A 19,146-nucleotide genomic window follows, 5' to 3' on the forward strand; every position below is an offset into this window, starting at 1 on the left:
CATTGAATTGCAATGGTACTGTTTCCCACCTACTGTGGCCTTGCCCTTGCATGTAACTAGGGGACACGTTGTGAAGAAACTCAAATCTACATTACATGAGAATGCTTGCAAATTAAGAGAATTGTCCTATAGGCTCCTACATGTATATAAGATTTAAACTTCCTCTTGAAGCCCCACTATTAAACACTCAGTGGGTTCTATTCCATCTACACTACCTGAGGACATTTGTATATAATTTGTGATGCTTGAAAAGATTTCAAAAGAATCTTCTAAAGAGGATGCTTTGTGCCAAATTTGTTTGAAATTGGTACTGTGGTTCTTTAGCAGTAAAACATGTTGCAAGTTGACAAGTGATAGCCAAATGGGTGATGGACAAACTTTAATCAGAAAAGGTCACTCAAGCTTTTAACGCCTTGGTGAGCTAAATGTGTGTTAGCTGAAAAAACAAATAGAAAATTACATAATAAATATAAGAATTTTAATCACATTTATTACAGCAGTATAAATAAGTCACAGTTTATGCATAGCTGAATAACTGATAATATTGGTCTGATGCAGTATCTGATAAAGAATTATAAATGGATGATGTGTGATTTCATAGAGAAATCATCCATGCAAGTTTGAACTACTCAGAAGAATGTACCTACTGTGAAACAACAGCCTGGTGACTTATCAACAATATATAGGTCATATGCAGAATCTGAATCATGCATCCACAGACACATCATCCATGCAAGTTTAAACCACATAGACATTACAGTAACTGAAAAATGGACCTGAAGCAAAAGCTATAATTTATGGGCATGTTTATGAAGCTGTCGTAGGACCAAAGTATTCTTTTAAGACATATCTTTGAATCAAGTTCTTGAAACCATCGTAAATATTAAGAAAAGTCTTGAATATTCACCTAACTTTAAGTTTAAGACTGCTTACAGGGTCAGAGTTCATAGTTTCTTTGAAATGAACCATTTCAAGAACTTTACATAGCACCCGTCATTGGGAAAATATCAAGCATATATATGCAACACCCAGATCAGAAATGGCTGTGTTCATCAATAGAATGTAGGGTTAAATGTATTTTTAAGATATGAATCATTTAAGTAACTTCCTGTCTATGCAATATTTGATACTGGGCATGGCATTGGCATTCAGGCAAGCTAATAAATTAAATACATATGATAAAATATACATCAATCCATTTATACAATGACTATCAATTTTTCCTCCCTAACATGGCTGCAATTCGTCTCCTGGTTGTCTCTAGTGTGCTTCCTTTGAACTTTCCTGTGGCTTTAGCCTGTTCCCCTTGGTAAGATACCGTACTACTGCTGCTCACTGTGTACTCACGAACTGGACCTTTAGGGGAAGTGGAAAAAAGTTTGTTGTCTATTTCCTGAAGAGACTTGGGCTCAGTCTCCCTTGACTGTGGGGGAGAAACAGTGGTCCCAGGGGTGGTATCAGAGGAAACAGAGTCACTGCTTTTTATTGTTGAATGACGACTAGAACTCTGTGAACTGTACCCACCTACAAGACGTAAAAATAGATTCATTTTACCTCATGTAATTATAGAAACAAGAGGTAAAATAGCAGAATGGAAAGACATAAAACAGACAGGAATTCCTATTTATCAATCAAATTTTGTTTGCAATTTAAGTCAAAACTCCATCTTATATGTCAGCTGGATGTGAAAATAAAAATTCTAAGACTAAATCAAAAAATTCATTTTCACTGCATGATCTATAAAGCACAATCTTGGTGGGGCCTGAAATCTTCACCCATGGGTCAGAAAATTCACCCACTGAGAAGAGGCCACTGAAACCATACTGTGCTGCATGTTTAGGTGTCATTTTTTGGTCTGAATTTGAACAAAATCGCTATGTTTTTGCATCTATAATTTTTGCAGAATGATTTCAGTGCTAACAATTGAAATTAACTGGTTTGTTTTACAAAAGAATCTTTCTCTCATGAATTTAATGCAAACAATACAACAAAGATATACATGAAATTGGTATGTGATTAAGGATGATGGAGTTAAAATAAATTACTATTAAAAAAAAACTTTCAAATTTCCAGATGACAGATACCAGAAATTGTATGTTAGAAAGAGATTGCATGCATCTCAACTGTAAATTCCCATGTTACTTTCAAAATGATTAAATTTGACTTCACCTCTAGGTTTTTGTAATTCACTGTGCTTGTGGTTATATGTGTGAGTGACAAAATGCTGGGGACTTGAAACCTGTCATTGATAAAATTTGGATCTGACTTGAAACTAATTCCAAAAGAAAATATTTTGCTGTTAATATCTTCAAAGCATGTTTAAGTTATTAATCACCATGTCATTGTGTTGCAGAATTTTATAAATTGACAAGTAAATTTTCCATAAATCTATATAATTGATGGGGATTTGGATCTGACATAAAACTAATTCCAAAAGAAAATATTTTGTTGTTTATAAATATCTTAAAAGCATGTTTGAATTATTTATCAACATGTCTTTGTGTTGCAGAATTTTAAATATTGACAAGTAAATTTTCCATAGATATAATTAATAGGGAAAAGGACGCAACTCTAATTTCTTGTAAAAATATAGCTGCAAAACTGTAGCTCGCATGTTAAAAATTGTGATGAACTAGATGGCTAAAGATCCACCCATTATACAAACCTTTGATATGCATACAACTTGTTCATGCATTATTGAAATTTTATACATTATCATCTAGAAATGTACAAAAAAATGTCCTATTATATTTTCCAACTACACTTGCATTGAGACATAACTTCAAACATTTATTAAAACCAAAAAAAGGTGTTATATTTAAGAAAACAATTATAGTTTGAATTTGATATAACATGTATAGAGTTGACAAGTATTTAAAAATTTAGCATTGGGATAAGCTTTTCTCTTAAAACTTAGTATATGTAACATGTACACACACACACACACACACACACACTTATATATTTTTTCAGATACTAATATATTTCTGCTGTACTCCTGAAATTCAAAGTAAGACTGGAAAAGATTGATTATTTATCAATAATTTTAAAAAATATTGTAACAGTGAATGTTTAGATGATCATGTGAAACTCATGAATGATCTTTTTTGTTGTGAACTTTGAATTGGCACACAAAATTGTACATACCAGCTCTATTATGAAGTATAAAACAATCTGGGGGCAGGTGTGTGTGTGTTAATAAATTATCCGTTTGTTCAGATGATGTGAAAATGCTAGATCATTGTCCAGCTATCAGTCAATGAAGTAGTTTCTAATTAATAACTTGCAACTAATATAGCAATCTATTAAAATGTGTTTATGTAACCCTTTTGTTGTTGTATAAAATTTTGATAGACAAAAGTTACACTTGAACTCTTGATCATCTTATTGTGAAAATCATGATATTGCCACCAACAATTTGATAGATGCTATATCTGTTAAAGTGCTTAAACAGTTTTGATAATAAGATATGTACATGTATTTGTCTCTCCGACAGGAAAGCTCAGAGAATTCCATTAAAGCAATATTAGCTTTAAATCTGAAAACTTTATTTTGTTGTAAAAATGCGCTATTATGATAGTTTTGTATGTAACTTTAACCATAATCACCAATAAATTTGAAAATAAGTTTAAGATTTTATCAAATAAAGTTTTCAGTTATATTGAATATATATGGCATTATATTGAAATCAAGTTTTTTATGGGAAGACAATAAATCAATAATGTAATTTTGCTTCATTCAGAGCCTCTGAATAGCTAGGTTTTCTAACACAAATATTTATAATAAAAATTTATAAACCTTTTTTTGTGTCATTGAAATAGTAAATCACATTCTTACAACAACAAAATTTTGGACACCAAAATGACAGCTAATATTGCTTTAATGTATGCATGACAGTAATCACCAATCAGAGTGAAGAGGTGGGGTTTGTTAACAACATGGTGATTTTTTCAATTTTGAGAAAGCCCCTAGCTTGCATAACATCTCAGCTGAGTGAAGATATTGAAACAGACACCACACTTGAAATTTTACACTCTTCTGAAAAGCTAATAAGCCTTTGAATTTGAAACACAATATGACTTTCAATAAAATGTTTATGTTACTGTATACATTTTTGCATTAACTCAGTGGAACGTATTGATTGTCAACCCTGATTTACAATGCATTGCATCATGAACTGACATTTTGCGAAAAAAATTCAAGAAATGTAATAAAGTGTAATCTGAGAATTTGGTTACGAATGTCTCAAGGTTAGAAAGTGTAACAATTGAAGAAATATTCTTCAAAACAGAATCAATTAGAATAAGAATTTTCATGTAAACACTGTAAAATCAACATGTATATACTTTTCATCTGAAATTAAAATCAGGAATTGTATTATATAAAAAAAGAAAAGAAAAGAAAAAAAAGATGATGATAGACTGATGTATTTCAACCTTTCTTACAAATTTATAGTCTCCATGCATCACCTTTTTGATATCATTTTAAATTTGTAAAGTTTTATCATTGACACACTCTTAAAAGTGTAATACATTTCCACTATATGATACATGTAACACCAAACTTTTGATGACTTCAATTTCATTTCTGTAAATATGTTCCACTATCTAAGCTCTTTTTCTTCTTCTAGAGGCGACATCAATTTAAGTAAATTAGTGGTATTTGATGATTGTAAATGTTGTAGCAATCTAAGTTCAGCTCATGTTGTTGATATATGCTGGTGTTATATATTAATATATAATCCAGAATTCTATTTCGGGAATTTGCATGGATCACGCGCACCATTCTAAACTTATACCGCTGCCTTACTTCATTCTTCTATCATCACGCGCATCATTCTAAACTTACCACTGCCTTACTTTCCTTTTCTATCATCACGCGCATCAGTCTAAACTTACCACTGCCTTACTCCCCTTTTCTATCATTACGCGCACCATTCTAAACTTACCATAGTGCGCGATGAACATGCATGCATGGCAGAAAGAGGAAAATACTCAAGCGATCATCTGACAAATGCTTTACTTTTCATTGGGGTAATTACAAAAATCATGCAATAACCACTGGTCACATGACAGATATCATATTTCTAATAGGTCATGATACAAGTAAATTATTGAATATTTATTTCTGTGTATCTTGATTTATTTGGATGAAGGGCGGAGACGCGTGCTTCGCACTCGTCACTGCCCTTCGTCCAAATAAATCAAAATACATCGAAATAAATACCCAATAACTATTACTTAAAAGTGGCTACTGTTTCAATAATGTAAACAAGAGGTACTGTGAGCAATGCTCACTAAGAATACCCCCCGCTTACCCCAATCTCCCAAAGGGTGTTGGTAATAGGTATAAACTACCTCTTTTCTGAGTGTAAAAAACAAATGGCATGACAAACCGAACCATATTGCTACTTCGATGTCCAGTGCGTGTGACCTTTGACCTTTTGACCCCAAAATCAATAGGGAACATCTTCATTCCATAGGTAGTCCATATGTATGATATGGTGACTGTAGGTGGAAAGGATAATGCTTTAGAGCCCGGAAACCATATTGCTACTTCGATGTCCAGTGCACGTGACCTTTGACCTTTTGACCCCAAAATCGATAGGGAACATCTTCATCCCATGGGTAGTCCATATGTATGATATGGTGACGGTAGGTGGAAAGGATAACGCTTTAGAGCCCGGAAACCATATTGCTACTTCGATGTCCAGTACGCTTGACCTTTGACCTTTTGATCCCAAAATCGATAGGGAACATCTTCATCCCATGGGTAGTCCATATGTATGATATGGTGACGGTAGGTGGAAAGGATAACGCTTTAGAGCCCGGAAACCATATTGCTACTTCGATGTCCAGTGCGCTTGACCTTTGACCTTTTGACCCCAAAATCGATAGGGAACATCTTCATCCCATGGGTAGTCCATATATATGATATGGTGAGAGTAGGTGGAAAGGATAATGCTTTAGAGCCCGGAAACCATTGCGTCTACAGACGGACGGACAGACAGACGGACAACCCGATTCCAGTATACCCCCCCCCACAACTTGTTGCGGGGGGTATAAAAATACAAAATACTGTATCAATCAAATAATAAACTGCATATGAGAAACTTACTGAACACCTTTACTTATCCAGTGATGGATATTTGTCCCATTCCCGAAAGTAAACAAATGATTTCGCGCCTTGCTATGAACAAGAGTTCTTTAAAGGGGACACATCTCGAAAGTTGCATATTAATTTTGTTTATTTTTTACTGATGTTACCTTTAAGGACGTATGCTACACCAGAGAAATTTGATATGAATGAAAAGTAGAAGATATGTACAACAATATTTTGAAATTGAAAACTTTCAAATTTACTATATTTAGTAAAAAAAAATGCAGTTTTAGAAGAAAGAAATCTGAAAAAAAAATTTAAAACCCTTGCTGGACTTGAACCCGTGATCTACAGTTCAGCAGTCGACAAACTTTTGAGCTATAGCTACTCAGCTAGGAGATTTTTTTACGAACAGACAAATATTGCTGATAATTATATTTTCATTCATGTTTTAAAAGGAAGTCAGCCATTATGTCATGTAGAGTACCTTCTTAGATTCTTTAGATCGACACTACATGTATTGTCATAGCAAACAGCAATAATTTCATAACATCACAATGAATGGTAATGTTAACATTCAAGGAATTACAGTTCATTATACATATTACTTGACTTACTTTGATTAATCCTCTCCAATGGGTACATAGGGCCACATATACTACATGTAGGATTAAATAATAACAATTTATGACAAATAGTGTGGCTTTGAAATCATATTCATATATTTTAGTTTATATTCATGAAATAAATCTCTCTCTCTCTCTCTCTCTCTCTCTCTGAGACTCTCTCTCAGATTGAGCCTCATTTTGAGAAATTCTAGACCTGTAGAGCTACTGTCCATTAGGTATTTCTGATGACCTGATATATCATGGCAATAAAATCTATTCTTTGAGTTAATCACCTGATGGTTTCTTAAGTTGTAGTAATTCTTCTCTTGCTTCACTTAATTTTTCTGTAAGTTCAAACCTCTCTTCACATTCTTTTCTCACAGTGTCTTGAAGGAATACAACCTGTAGAAATATAATTTGAAAGTCAATTGGACCTAAATATATGAAATAAACAAGCATTTTAAGTCCATAGGCCTTTATAATCACCTGAGTATTACACCATGAAAAACTTAAAGAAAAGATCCATGGGCCATAATGGTCATCTAAGTACCACAGGATTTCAATTAAAAGAAATGTGTGCTAAATATCAGTATACAGTACATGTACATCATGAATGGATATTCTGAAAAGAATTTGGAAACAGATCAAAACAACTTTTTTTCAAAATATGACCTTGACCTTAGTCAAATGACTTTGGTTCAAAGTAATGAATGACACATTGTCTAGTCATAAACAAAATATGAGATAGATGAGATATTCAGGAGTAAAGAGTATATTTAAAGAAGTAAAACAGATTTTCAGTTTATGAGCTATAGAGCCCTATTCTGGGGCTAGAAATAATAATCTTCAAAATTTTGTAAAATCTTTTTTTAAAATAATCCCCCTGTATATTGCCCCGAGTTACAATGCCACCCCTGCACATCAACAAAAAATTTCAAAGTCTCATTTTCCTTACTATGTAAAACCCAGTTATAATGCCATCACCCTGCTTACTGCCATCCGCAAACGTATTACAGGTATGATTTGGTCAATTACTGGTGTGATCACTCCTGATGATTAACTGGTATATCACCAGCAAGAAAATTTCATTTACAACTGCTAAATGCTGGGATTATCCGGGCATTCAAAGCACATTACAGTAACCTACAATTGCACTATTCAGTGGATATTTTGAACAAAATAATGCACCAAATGTACGAATCAGTGAAGCTAGTTGCTTAATTTAATTAAACTGAGAAAATGTTGGATCCATATTAGCACACCTGTCAACAAATATGACTTGGGACTTTCCTTTTAATATGACTCACTTGATTTGGACCCAAACATGAATTTCACTGTCAAAGAATTTTTGAATTAAGATAGAATGCAGAGTCTTCCAATCATTTACTGACAAAGGTGGAGATGTCAAGTGTTAGTAAAGACAAAGCTTTGCATTTTCTACACACATAGAGGCTAGACAGGGGATTGACCGTCTTATATGACATTCTGAATCAAAAGAATTAACAATAGAATCTGAAGTAGACATTTTACTGTGAATGATTGATAAAAAGCAATCAATAATTTACATGTTTTAAACAAGAGGCCCATGGGCCACATCGCTCACCTGAGTAACCTTGACCCATATTTAAAGATTTTCCCTATGTAAAGCATTAGGACCCCACTATAGCCCAAACCTGCTTCTGGGGATCACAATTTGAACAAACTAGAATCTTCATCATTATGGCTTTTCTAATCAGGTGGTTTTGAGAAAAAGGTTTATAAACACTTCACCCATCTATTATTTCAATCTCCCCATGAAAGGGGATGTGGTCCTTCATTTTTCATGAAACTTTAATCTTCAGTCACATGGATGTTTTGTGCCAAGTTTGGTTGAAATTGGACCAGTGAATCTTGAGAAGAAATGAAAATACTTTCTGCTAAGGTGAGCTAAAATGCTTAGATGAAATACTGCTATTTCTCATACCTCTTGTTTCACTGCTTGAACCTGTTCCTCCTTATTCCAAAGTTCTTGCTTAGATTGTTCTAAATCCTCATGAGTTTCCTGTAGTTGTTTCTTCAATTTTTGTATCATTTCTTCATTTCCTGAATCCAGACGGGCTTTAAACATAACATGATAAATATTCACATGATATGAAATAGTTGAAAAAGACATAGATGTTAAAACATCTACTCTGTTGAGTTTTTTCACTAACTCTTTCAACTCTAAGCAGCAGTCATCAAGCAGATGTAAATTTGTCACATCAGCAGCCAAACTCGTGACCATTATCAACAAGAGGCCCATGGGCCTTTTAACAGGTACCTGAGTATCACACAACATGCAGATATTAGATGTGTTGTGTGTAAATGGTGCAAGTACGCAATTTTTAAAAACCTGAGATGTGGATGTCCTTATGGTAAAAAACGATATTTCTAGTCATAAGCAACGTTTATGCAATATATGAGGTAGATGTTCAGTATAGACCTTTTCAAACATTGTAATGCAGTTTCAGTTTCAGAATCCTGCCCTGTAGCTGCAACCACTAACCAAAATGGTTAAAAATTTCACAATCTAGGTAAAGGCCTGCATGTTCATTATAAATATGCACCCAGCTTGTGTGTTAGATTTTCACCATTAAAGAAGAAATTTTGAGGTTTATCCCTCATCATGTGGGAAACAAGTTAACCCATCCCCAAAAACTTGTAAAGAGATCTGGAAAACAAGTATTCTAGTTTTGGGAATTACCCTTTTCGAATGTCCTACAACATGAGTCAGGGGTCTAAACCAATGAAATAAAAGTATTTTATTTAGCCCAAGAGCCTTAAATAACTTTTAATTAATGATTGGTCTTATAAAATCATCATATAATGAAATGACTTAATATATTATGCTGGAAAGCATGCGTTTCAAAGCTCTTAGAATTGGTCGATGCCACTGGTATGTATTTCAAATGAAGTGCCAGAAATTTTGACCTATGCATGGCACTTATGGCCATAGCAGAAAGGGTTCTAAAATTACCATGCCAATGCCTAACATGACACGGGTCCTTTGTATATCATATGACAGATCTGTGACTTGCACTTATAGTGCCAGATGCTTGGTGACAGTCACTACCTATGTTAAACATCTTAGGTCTGACACGGTGCAAGGATCTAACCTACACTTCCAAGTTGTAAAGTGAATTCCTTAATCACTAGGTTACCGCTACTGAAACCATGTCAATAATGGTATGTGTGGTATTGGACTAATGTACTTGCAGCTTTAAAAATAAATATCAGCTAACTTTGTGCTCAGGGTGGGGGTGGGGAGGGGGTGTATAAGCAGGCTGGGATTTCTTGGAATTTCCCTGGTGGTTCTTGAAAAGATGATTTTATTCTATCTATTCAAATATAAAATTTTAAATGCCTCTCGTAACCCCACCAAGTATGGTATGAACAAACATGAGGATACTGAAAAGTCAAATTTATACACTGCTCAAGTGAGTTAATAACAACACACTGTTTTACAAGAGCTCTCACAATGAGTGTCTACAAGCTTTCTCTATGAAGTCCTGTAGTGACCTTGATCAATAGGGTTCTTCCTCTCTTAATAACAAAGTTACATGTGAAGTATCACATCTATCAAGCAAAAAGTGTGGCCTGTAGAGTGTCTACAAGCTTTTTCTATAAAGTTCCATCCATGACCTTACATCTTTTGACCCCCAAATCAGTAAGTTTTTCCTCTCTTCATAACAAAGCTATCTGTAAAGTATCAATTCAATTGAGCAAAAAATGCTGCCTGTGGAGTGTCTACACGCTTTTTCTATGAAATCCCAGTGACCTTGACCTTTTGACCCCCAAATCAATAGTTTCTCCATCTCTTGATAACAAAGTAACACGTCGAGAATCAAATCAATTGGGTATAAATGTGGCCTGTAGAGTGTCTACAAGCTCAGCGTTACACACACTCAACCACACATGAACAAACCCGTCACTATATCCTCTCTCACAATGACTTGCTAGGAGATAACAATATCATGGTTTTACCCAGTCGATCCTCTAGGTCCTTGATGATTAATTTCAGACTCCCCACTTCCTTCCTGAGAGACTCCTCTGTATCTTTTGCTCTGAGTTTTGAATCTGTGAGAATCTGTTGCAGCTCTCTGATTTCTGATCTATATTTGTTTTCTAGTGAATTAAGCTGTTGCTTCAGCTGTAAAACGTAAAACCAATATCAAATACATATCAAAGACAACATGAATTCATAATTATGTTATGTCAACCCTTCAGCCATGTTTCTTTTAGGTTGTCTGCCTTACTCATCCCTTATATACCCTATTTGCCATTGTCGCATGTAAGTAATCTTCCAATTTGACTAGACATCTCAGATGAAAATAAGAAACTATGTTTAAAAAAACATACATCGCAGAAAATTACAAAGAACATAATATTTTAAACACCATGCATTGCTTAAAATGATTCTAAACAAAACCAGTGAGATGTTTTACTTTTTTTTTTTTTATTATTTTGAAAAAAAGATATGAGGAAAGGTTTTGCTTTACATGTATGCACTTGCAGTAAATAATATGTAATAAATGTGGTGAGACTATTACCCATTGCTTACTGATAGAACAGAATAAACAGAAAGCATAAATTCATATAAAAACCCAGAAGCATAAATGTATAGCATGCTCTGACTGCTGTCCACGAAAACTAACTGAATAAGAACAGTTGGATACCTGAGAATATATACTGCTAAGGACCAGAGATATGCACATGTCAAAAATATTATTCAATTAATTCCGTTTCACTGAAAATTTTCACAAAATCAAATGAGAATGATGCTTACCCTTCATTTCCATATCTCACACATACCTGTCATATATTTAAAATGCCAACCTGGGATTATCTGCATTCATTAAGCTTTCATCTCTGAGGTACGGAATGCCTATTGTGTCCAGATATCACCTACTCTTTGTTCATTGTTACATTTCCTACTTTTGTGTCGCAACATATTCTCCATGTAAGCAAATAAATATATAGTTTTCTTTTGTTTGATTTTGACTTGCACAAACAAAATAAATGTTTAATTTCTAAACTGTATCTAAAAATTTGAAGAGTGTTTCTATAAGTATTATCACATGTGAAAATATCCAATCAACAGTTTTTTTAATTGTTCTTTTTTTTCCAAACACATTTCTGAAAGTATTACAACTTGCAGAGGAGTTGTAAATACATGTAGGCTCAATTTTTATACAATTCTATATCCATTGATTGTTTATATGTAAATCTTTTACAATAAGAAATTTATTTTTATCTGCTTTGCATGAGGCTACAGAATGTCAACATTGTTCATGAAATAATGTATCTATTTATCAGAGATGATGTACACACTTTGAGAGCTAGGCCAGTGAATTAATTGAGAGTAATGAACACAGTAGAGAGTATATGGTTTCCTAATCACTTGGTACATTAAAGAAATATGGCAGACAGAGTAAGGCAATATGGGCATGAGTGAAAACAATTTAAAGGGTATCTATAACCTCATGTCAGCTTTAACATACTCTAAACAACTTAAACCTGATTAATCATCTGGAAAATATGTAATACATCAAACTCAGCATCCAAAGTTGACAAGGATTTTAAATATGTTATCAGTATGCTTGAGGATAAACGGTTTGGTGGCATTTAAGGTAAAAATCGTTGACATGCAATCCAAAATGGCAGACTGGTGAAGGCCCTTGGAGTATATTGTGTGGTTTTCAACACATGTAATTATTCTGTAACTTCATGTGTCTGTGTTTAACAATAATAACAAGTTTGGTCCATATATATATATATTTATATATATACAAGGCCAATAATTGCTTGGGAATTTGTGAGAATCCCAAAATTTTACCTGATCCAAAACCTGTAACCTGCTTATTTTTCCCTTATCCTTAATGGGCTAATTCAAAATTTAGTAAATCAAAATAAAATATTTACTACTATAAAGAATCAAAAAGAGGATAATTTTTAATGCATCTGGGCAATATTAACACAGAAAATTTCCCCATATACAGTATATACTGGTTGAGTAAGGCAGGCAATCTGAAAAAGTATGGAGGGTGGAATGAAATATAAACTGATTTATGTACACTTGAATTCCCTTAAATCTTAAACTATTTTTAGAAATAGTTTTCCTTACATATATGCACAGACTTGATTTGGAATTAATGAAATGTTTACAATATTACATTACCACAGTCTCATGGTCCTTATTACAACTCTGATATTTCTCCAATAATTCTTGATATTTCTGCTTTTCTATTTTCATTTCCTGAAAGAAAAGTTGAAACTATAATCAGCATATACATGTATACAACAAAAGCATACACCTGAGACTCATGTTAGGAACACTAATAGGACGGACAAGACAAAAACTAGATGCCCAATCTTCAATTCCTGGGGCATAAAAATACAGAGATAAGAAGAGTTATTTTCCTCATTGATTTTTTTAATGAAATGTCAACTTTACACACATTTTTAAAAGGTGTCTGAATATGCAACAATGCTTCAGTCAATAATTGATTATTATCTTCTTTTTTTGAAAAGTTAATGACAAATCATAGCTTGGGCAGATTAAGCCCAAAATAAAAACATGCTACTTCACCTCTAAAATGAACTGAACTATACCATGCAAATCTTCCAGTGTTCTGCACAAGAAATGTACTGAACCAAACCGTACCATGTAAAGTGAACTTTTATAGGCCATGCCTTTCAAGATCAAACCATACTGTGAAAACCATGCCCACCAAAACGAAAATGAACTGTGCAAACATCCAGTCACTATAATTTTTACTGCTTTTTCGAATTTCAACATGGTGCTTAGAGGAAGTAGGAATTTTATCATGTCATTAATTTTCTTGATTGTTAATTCCTAACATGTCTTCTATCTCTCTCTGTCCATCTTAAATTGAAATTGTGTCATTCAGAATTTCTGCAATTTTCTCATCCATTTCTTTCAGTCAGCCTCTCTTTCCTGGCTTGATGTCATGATATCCATCTAAGTATATCTTATGACATTTGAATATTAAAGTGCAAGAAAACATTTCTGTGTGATTCCATTAATTTCATCTTCTTGCAAGTCTCTGTAGGTGGAAATCCAAGTTCTAGGCAAAAGTTTATAACTTCCCTGTGTGCCACCTTTGATGTTGGCATTTCTCTACAGACTAACATTTCAAACTGTCACAAAATACATAATGAAATCTTTAATATTTACACCATAAAAGTACATTTTAGAAATATTCTGATATATATATTCTTGTTTAAAAATTGATTTGGAACACACAATTCCTTGTGCCTGTAATTACTCCTACATTGATTTTGATTGGCTGTTTTGACATTGTGCCTTCTCCAAGTTTTATTACATAAGATACCTGAACTTCACCTATTTAATCATGTACAATATTTTACATTTCTGCTCATCTTATTGCAAATTATTTGTTCTTTTAGATGTAAGAAGTTTCATTTCTTAGTGACTTCAGTTGACTGAAAAATGTGGCTTGTGTACAGTATTTTGGGACAACCCTCGTATATCTAAGAAATCTAGATACAAGTAAGATTCTTTTAGAAATGTGGATTTCAAAAAAAATAAATAAATATTCAACCCCTCCCAAACAGACATTAAAAAACCCTTAAGTGAAAATAAAGTGTATGTGTATATTGCAATGGGTTTAATTGTTTCATAATTTTTTTTTTTTATTTTCTTCTGCTTTTCTTTCTGTTGTTTCACTGATACTGACCCCTTAAAATTTTCTGTCTTGAATGCACAACTTGGGGTAGTTTATGGAAGGGATAAATTCACTCTTTTGTGATGGAATGTGTATACTTTTATACCTCAGGTTTCATGCAGGAAATGATCTTAACAAGTGCCTGCAAAGTAGAGCATATCATCTACAAGTCCTATAGTGACCTTGACCTTTTGATAAAAAAACCAATAGGATTCTTCCTCTCCTGAAATCAAAAGAGCAAACAAAGCTAACTGTAGAGTGTCTGCAAGCTTTTCCTATGAAGTTCCATAGTGACCTTGACCTCTGGACCCCAAGGTCAATAAGCTTCTTCCTCTCTTGATAACAAAGCTACCTGTGAAGTATCAAATCAATAGAGCAAAAAATGTCCTGTAGAGTGTCTACAAGCTCAGCGTTACATACATCTCACACATACCCACACACGAATGGCCCCACTACTATATACCTTCTCACAATGAATTTTGAGGAGATAATAATAAATTTGCTTACACTCAGTTTGTTATTGGATGGCTATGGATGTATGCAGGTCCTCAAAAACTTTATTATGGAACACATTCAATGAATAATAATAAAAATATCTACAACAAGAGGCCAATAGGTCTTAAGGGTCATCTGAGTATCATGTGCCGATCTACATATGCATTGTAAATAAATTGGTTGTAGTTTTATAATTTGTTCAAAGATTGCTAACAATATGCTCTGATAAATAATGAAACGACATCCCATGTAAATCAAAAATAAAACCCTGTATATATTTCTTTTTACCTGTTCAATCAAACATATCTACTTTACAATCACAGAATTCCATACTATTTTCAATCATTTTCCAAACAAATATGGGGCAAGATTTTTCTACAGTTTCCCCCTCCTCTAGACAAAACATTCCTTATAAAATGTATTTTATGTCCTCGTTTATCTATGTCAGCAAATGTATCATATAATGTTTCCTGCATATTAAAGGTAAACTAAAGCATTTTCTGTAGTTTAATTTTACTTTGTGAAATGTTTCTAGCAATACGCCGGTTTCGAGATACGTCTGAGTTATTTCCCTTTGAAGAACTCTCGTACTTAGTAAGGTGCAAAACAACTTGTTTACACGCGGGAGTGGGACATATATTCATCACTGCATAAGTGAATCTACTCAGTAAGTTTATCCTACACAGTTTTATCACCCATTTTCGACTGATACACAAACTAAGTAGCCTAAATGATAAGTATTCAAGAAGTAATTAAATACTTAGAATTCCTATTATATCACGTTATTTTGTTGCTCCTACCTATCATATCCAGGAAATATGGCATTTTATTTATGTTTCCACTTTAGTAAAACATTTCTTTTGATAGTATTTTATATTTCCTACATCAAGTATTTAAAAAGAAGTCGGTTTTTATACATTTTATCATCTTTCTCACTGACTATAGTACCACTCTGTCCCACCTAAGCATTCAAAGTTGCACTAAATGCACCTCCTACACAGGAGAGCTCTAATCTCAAAACTGGCGTATTAGTATGTGCATTCCTATGTAAAGTTTGGAACCCTATTTTAGACCCACCCTACCCCAAGGGGTCATGAATTGAACTAACTTCAATCTGCACAACCTGGGGATGCTTGCTTATCAATATGAGTAATCATGGTCCTGTTGTTCTGCAAGATGCACATCTGCAAATGGCTTTGAAGTATCATACAAAATTTTAAGTCTATCGGATATGCCATATAGGAGGAGAAGCGTTCACAAGCTATTTTAACATCCTCCACTCCTCTTAGATCCACTATAACTTTTAGGAAAATAATTGGATCCTCCAGTCCCGACAATATGCACATCTACAAATGGCAATGAAGCATTGTTCAAAGTTTCAAATTTTGACCTTCATTTGAGAAAACTTGAATCCCCTTTAACCAAGGATGCTTTGTGGCAAGTTTGGTTAAATTGGTCCAGTGATTCTGGAGAAAAAGATGAAATAGTGGAAAGTTTATGCATGATGGATAATGGAAGACAAAAATGGTCACCTGTGTGAGTCAAGAGACATAAAAATACATGCATCTACATGAATACAATACCAACTGTAGAGATATATTTGTTTACTGAGAATTCACATATGTTGCAGAAATATCCCTAGGATACACTCTTCATGAAAATGGTCTCAACTGTATGGCTTTATCATTCGGCTAAAAAAAAATTGCATAACCATGTGTACTTATTATAACACATCTTCAATAAACGTGCGGACTGTATTGTAATTTTAATTGTTTTGTGTTTAAATAAAAGTAACTTAAAAAGATAATATTAGAGAAAATCAGAATCATTATAAAGCAGTAATTTTAAATAGATTCAGTTGGTACAATTGTAAGTAAATCTGTATAACAGTAGAAATGTAGTGAAGGGTGGGGGTATGTTTTCATTAGGCTTTTAGAGATTAATACAAGTACATTAGTATATCTTCATAGTTTGAACACTACCCATATATAGGAAACATATTTTAAAACATACAATTCACAAATTTTTCACTCAGAGAGACATCGCAAACTTTTGGTGAATTGGCACAAATTCTGACCTATGCATGGTTCTTAAGGCTGTGACAGAGGGGGTTCTTTATTAAGCCAAATCTTACTGTGAAACAGGACCTCCATTTTAAATGTCATATCCAAAAGATCTGTGCCTTACTTCCGCTGCTGCATCAGATACCTATGTTAAATGTCTTGGATTACTGCTACCATTTTTTAGCACATATGGTAGACACAGAACATATTTCGTACTATTGACTTTAACTTCAGGTGTGAAAAAAATACAAGGATTTTTGAAAAGTGAATGATGGAGGACAGAAAGCAATAGGTCACCTGCATGACTCAGGTGAACTAAACACTATGCAGCCAGTCACTGTATTAGAATATAGATTAACTGGATTTTAACTGCATGATCCAAGCAGCCACATCTTGGGACCTAATCACTTGACGCAGGAGTGATCAAAGAGTAATAGTAAATTTGAACCCAAGAGATACAATTGTCTGTGGGAGTGATCAATGTCATAATTTTTACAAAGGCTTCTCTATTCATGTTTGATATCAAGGACTGTATGTAGAAGAAAATCTATTAATTTAAAGAAATGACACATTTTTAGTGTATTAGCCATAAAGCCTCGCCATAACATCTGAGTCAATGACCATGTATTTCAAAATTTGGGTAGAGATTTCTCTGTTCATTATCAAAATCCACAGTTTGGTTGTTTGATGTTTTAATAAAGACTTAACTGTTTAAGAACTGCAAAATTAAGCAGTTCAGTGAGTGGAGTACTGTAGAATACAGCTGATTTGGATCTTGTCTGTACATGCAATTAACTCAGTATTTACCAAGACAAAGTCTTCTTTTAAGTGATCCTCCATCTGTCTCAGGGCCTTTGCATGATTCTCTTTCTCCTTCCGGATAGCCTCTTTTAACTACAAATAAAGAAGCCCTCTGAGCTTTGTGAATATTGTACTTCTCAGGTAGCCCAATCATCGTATTGACCTCATAAGTGTCAATAATAGTATAATATCAGAACTTTAGTGGAGGAAATTTTGATGAATTCTTCGTATATCATTGATATTAAAAATACAAGAGACCAACTGACTTTATCAGTTGTCTGAATATTAGTTAAAAGTATCCCAAGGAATCTATAAAATATCAATAACATTAAGGATGATATTATTTCTAAAATGTTTTACACATAAACACTATCAGTCTGATTTAAATCAAACCTCTCACTTTGCTTGATATACGGACAATCGCTACATATATCAAGCGAAGTGAGGTTTGATTTTAATTAGACTGAAACACTATATGCCAAATTTAGCCGCACCCTGGAGTCAGAACCTCTTACCCAGGGATCATGAAATTTACAATTTTGGTCAAAGCCTTCCTGCTCTGCTCTCGACTATGCAATTAATTTTTCTTACAATTTTGAGAAGATTTTTGAAAATTGGTCAATTCATGGTAGTTTTTGCCTTGCCCCTATGGCCCCAGGATACAGGAGTCCTGAAATTTACAGTTTATGTCTCCCTTGTCCCAAATATGCTCAATACCTAATTTCAAAAGAATTGGAAGGGTAATTATCAATAAGAAATAATAATGTTCAATTTTTAACACACACATTTAATCACTATGACCATTTTGGCCCTATCCTGATATCAAAAACCCCGACCTCTAGGATCATGAAATTTACAATTTTGGTAAAGGGCTACCTACTCCTTCTAAGTATCAATAGCATTAAAGAAGATGTTACTTTTGTTTTACATATAAACAAAATTTGTACACAAAGGTTAGTCCTGCTTTGGAGTCAGAACCTCTACCTCAAAGATCATGAAATTTATAATTTTGGTAGAGGCATTCTTGCTCTATATGACTATGCATTTAGTTCTTCTTACAGATGTTTAGTTTTTTGAAAATCAGTCAATTTTTGATAGTTTTTGCCTCACTCTTAGGGTCCTGTGGGCACAGGATTTCTGAAACTTACAATCTATGTTTCCCTTTTCCCAAATATACTTCATATCAAATTTGAAAAGAATGGTTCTGATAATGATCTTTCTCTCATATCAGAAAGCATAAAATGTTAGTTCTGAGATGGCTTTATTCAACATCAAATTGAATAAAGACTTTACTCTGATAAAGTATTACATACTTGCAAAGTAAAATTATTACTTTCCAAAATATACTTGGCA

General features: G+C 33.6%; 1 protein-coding gene across 1 annotated transcript in view; it reads right to left on the bottom strand.

Moving 5' to 3' along the window:
* Nucleotides 1-461: 461 nt before the first annotated feature.
* The window catches only part of LOC125650533 (uncharacterized), a 38,934-nt gene continuing 20,249 nt past the window's right edge, over nt 462-19,146 (bottom strand). Inside the window, exons 11-16 of the mRNA XM_048878914.2 lie at nt 17,800-17,886; nt 12,904-12,981; nt 10,710-10,875; nt 8,671-8,804; nt 7,001-7,109; nt 462-1,524 (exon numbers count right to left, since the gene is read on the bottom strand). Coding sequence (XP_048734871.1) covers nt 1,214-1,524; nt 7,001-7,109; nt 8,671-8,804; nt 10,710-10,875; nt 12,904-12,981; nt 17,800-17,886 — 885 coding nt within the window. The 3' untranslated portion in view covers nt 462-1,213. The remainder of the gene's footprint in view (nt 1,525-7,000; nt 7,110-8,670; nt 8,805-10,709; nt 10,876-12,903; nt 12,982-17,799; nt 17,887-19,146) is intronic.

This window comes from Ostrea edulis, chromosome 1 (genome assembly GCF_947568905.1).
Source record: "Ostrea edulis chromosome 1, xbOstEdul1.1, whole genome shotgun sequence".
NCBI lineage: Eukaryota > Metazoa > Mollusca > Bivalvia > Ostreida > Ostreidae > Ostrea > Ostrea edulis.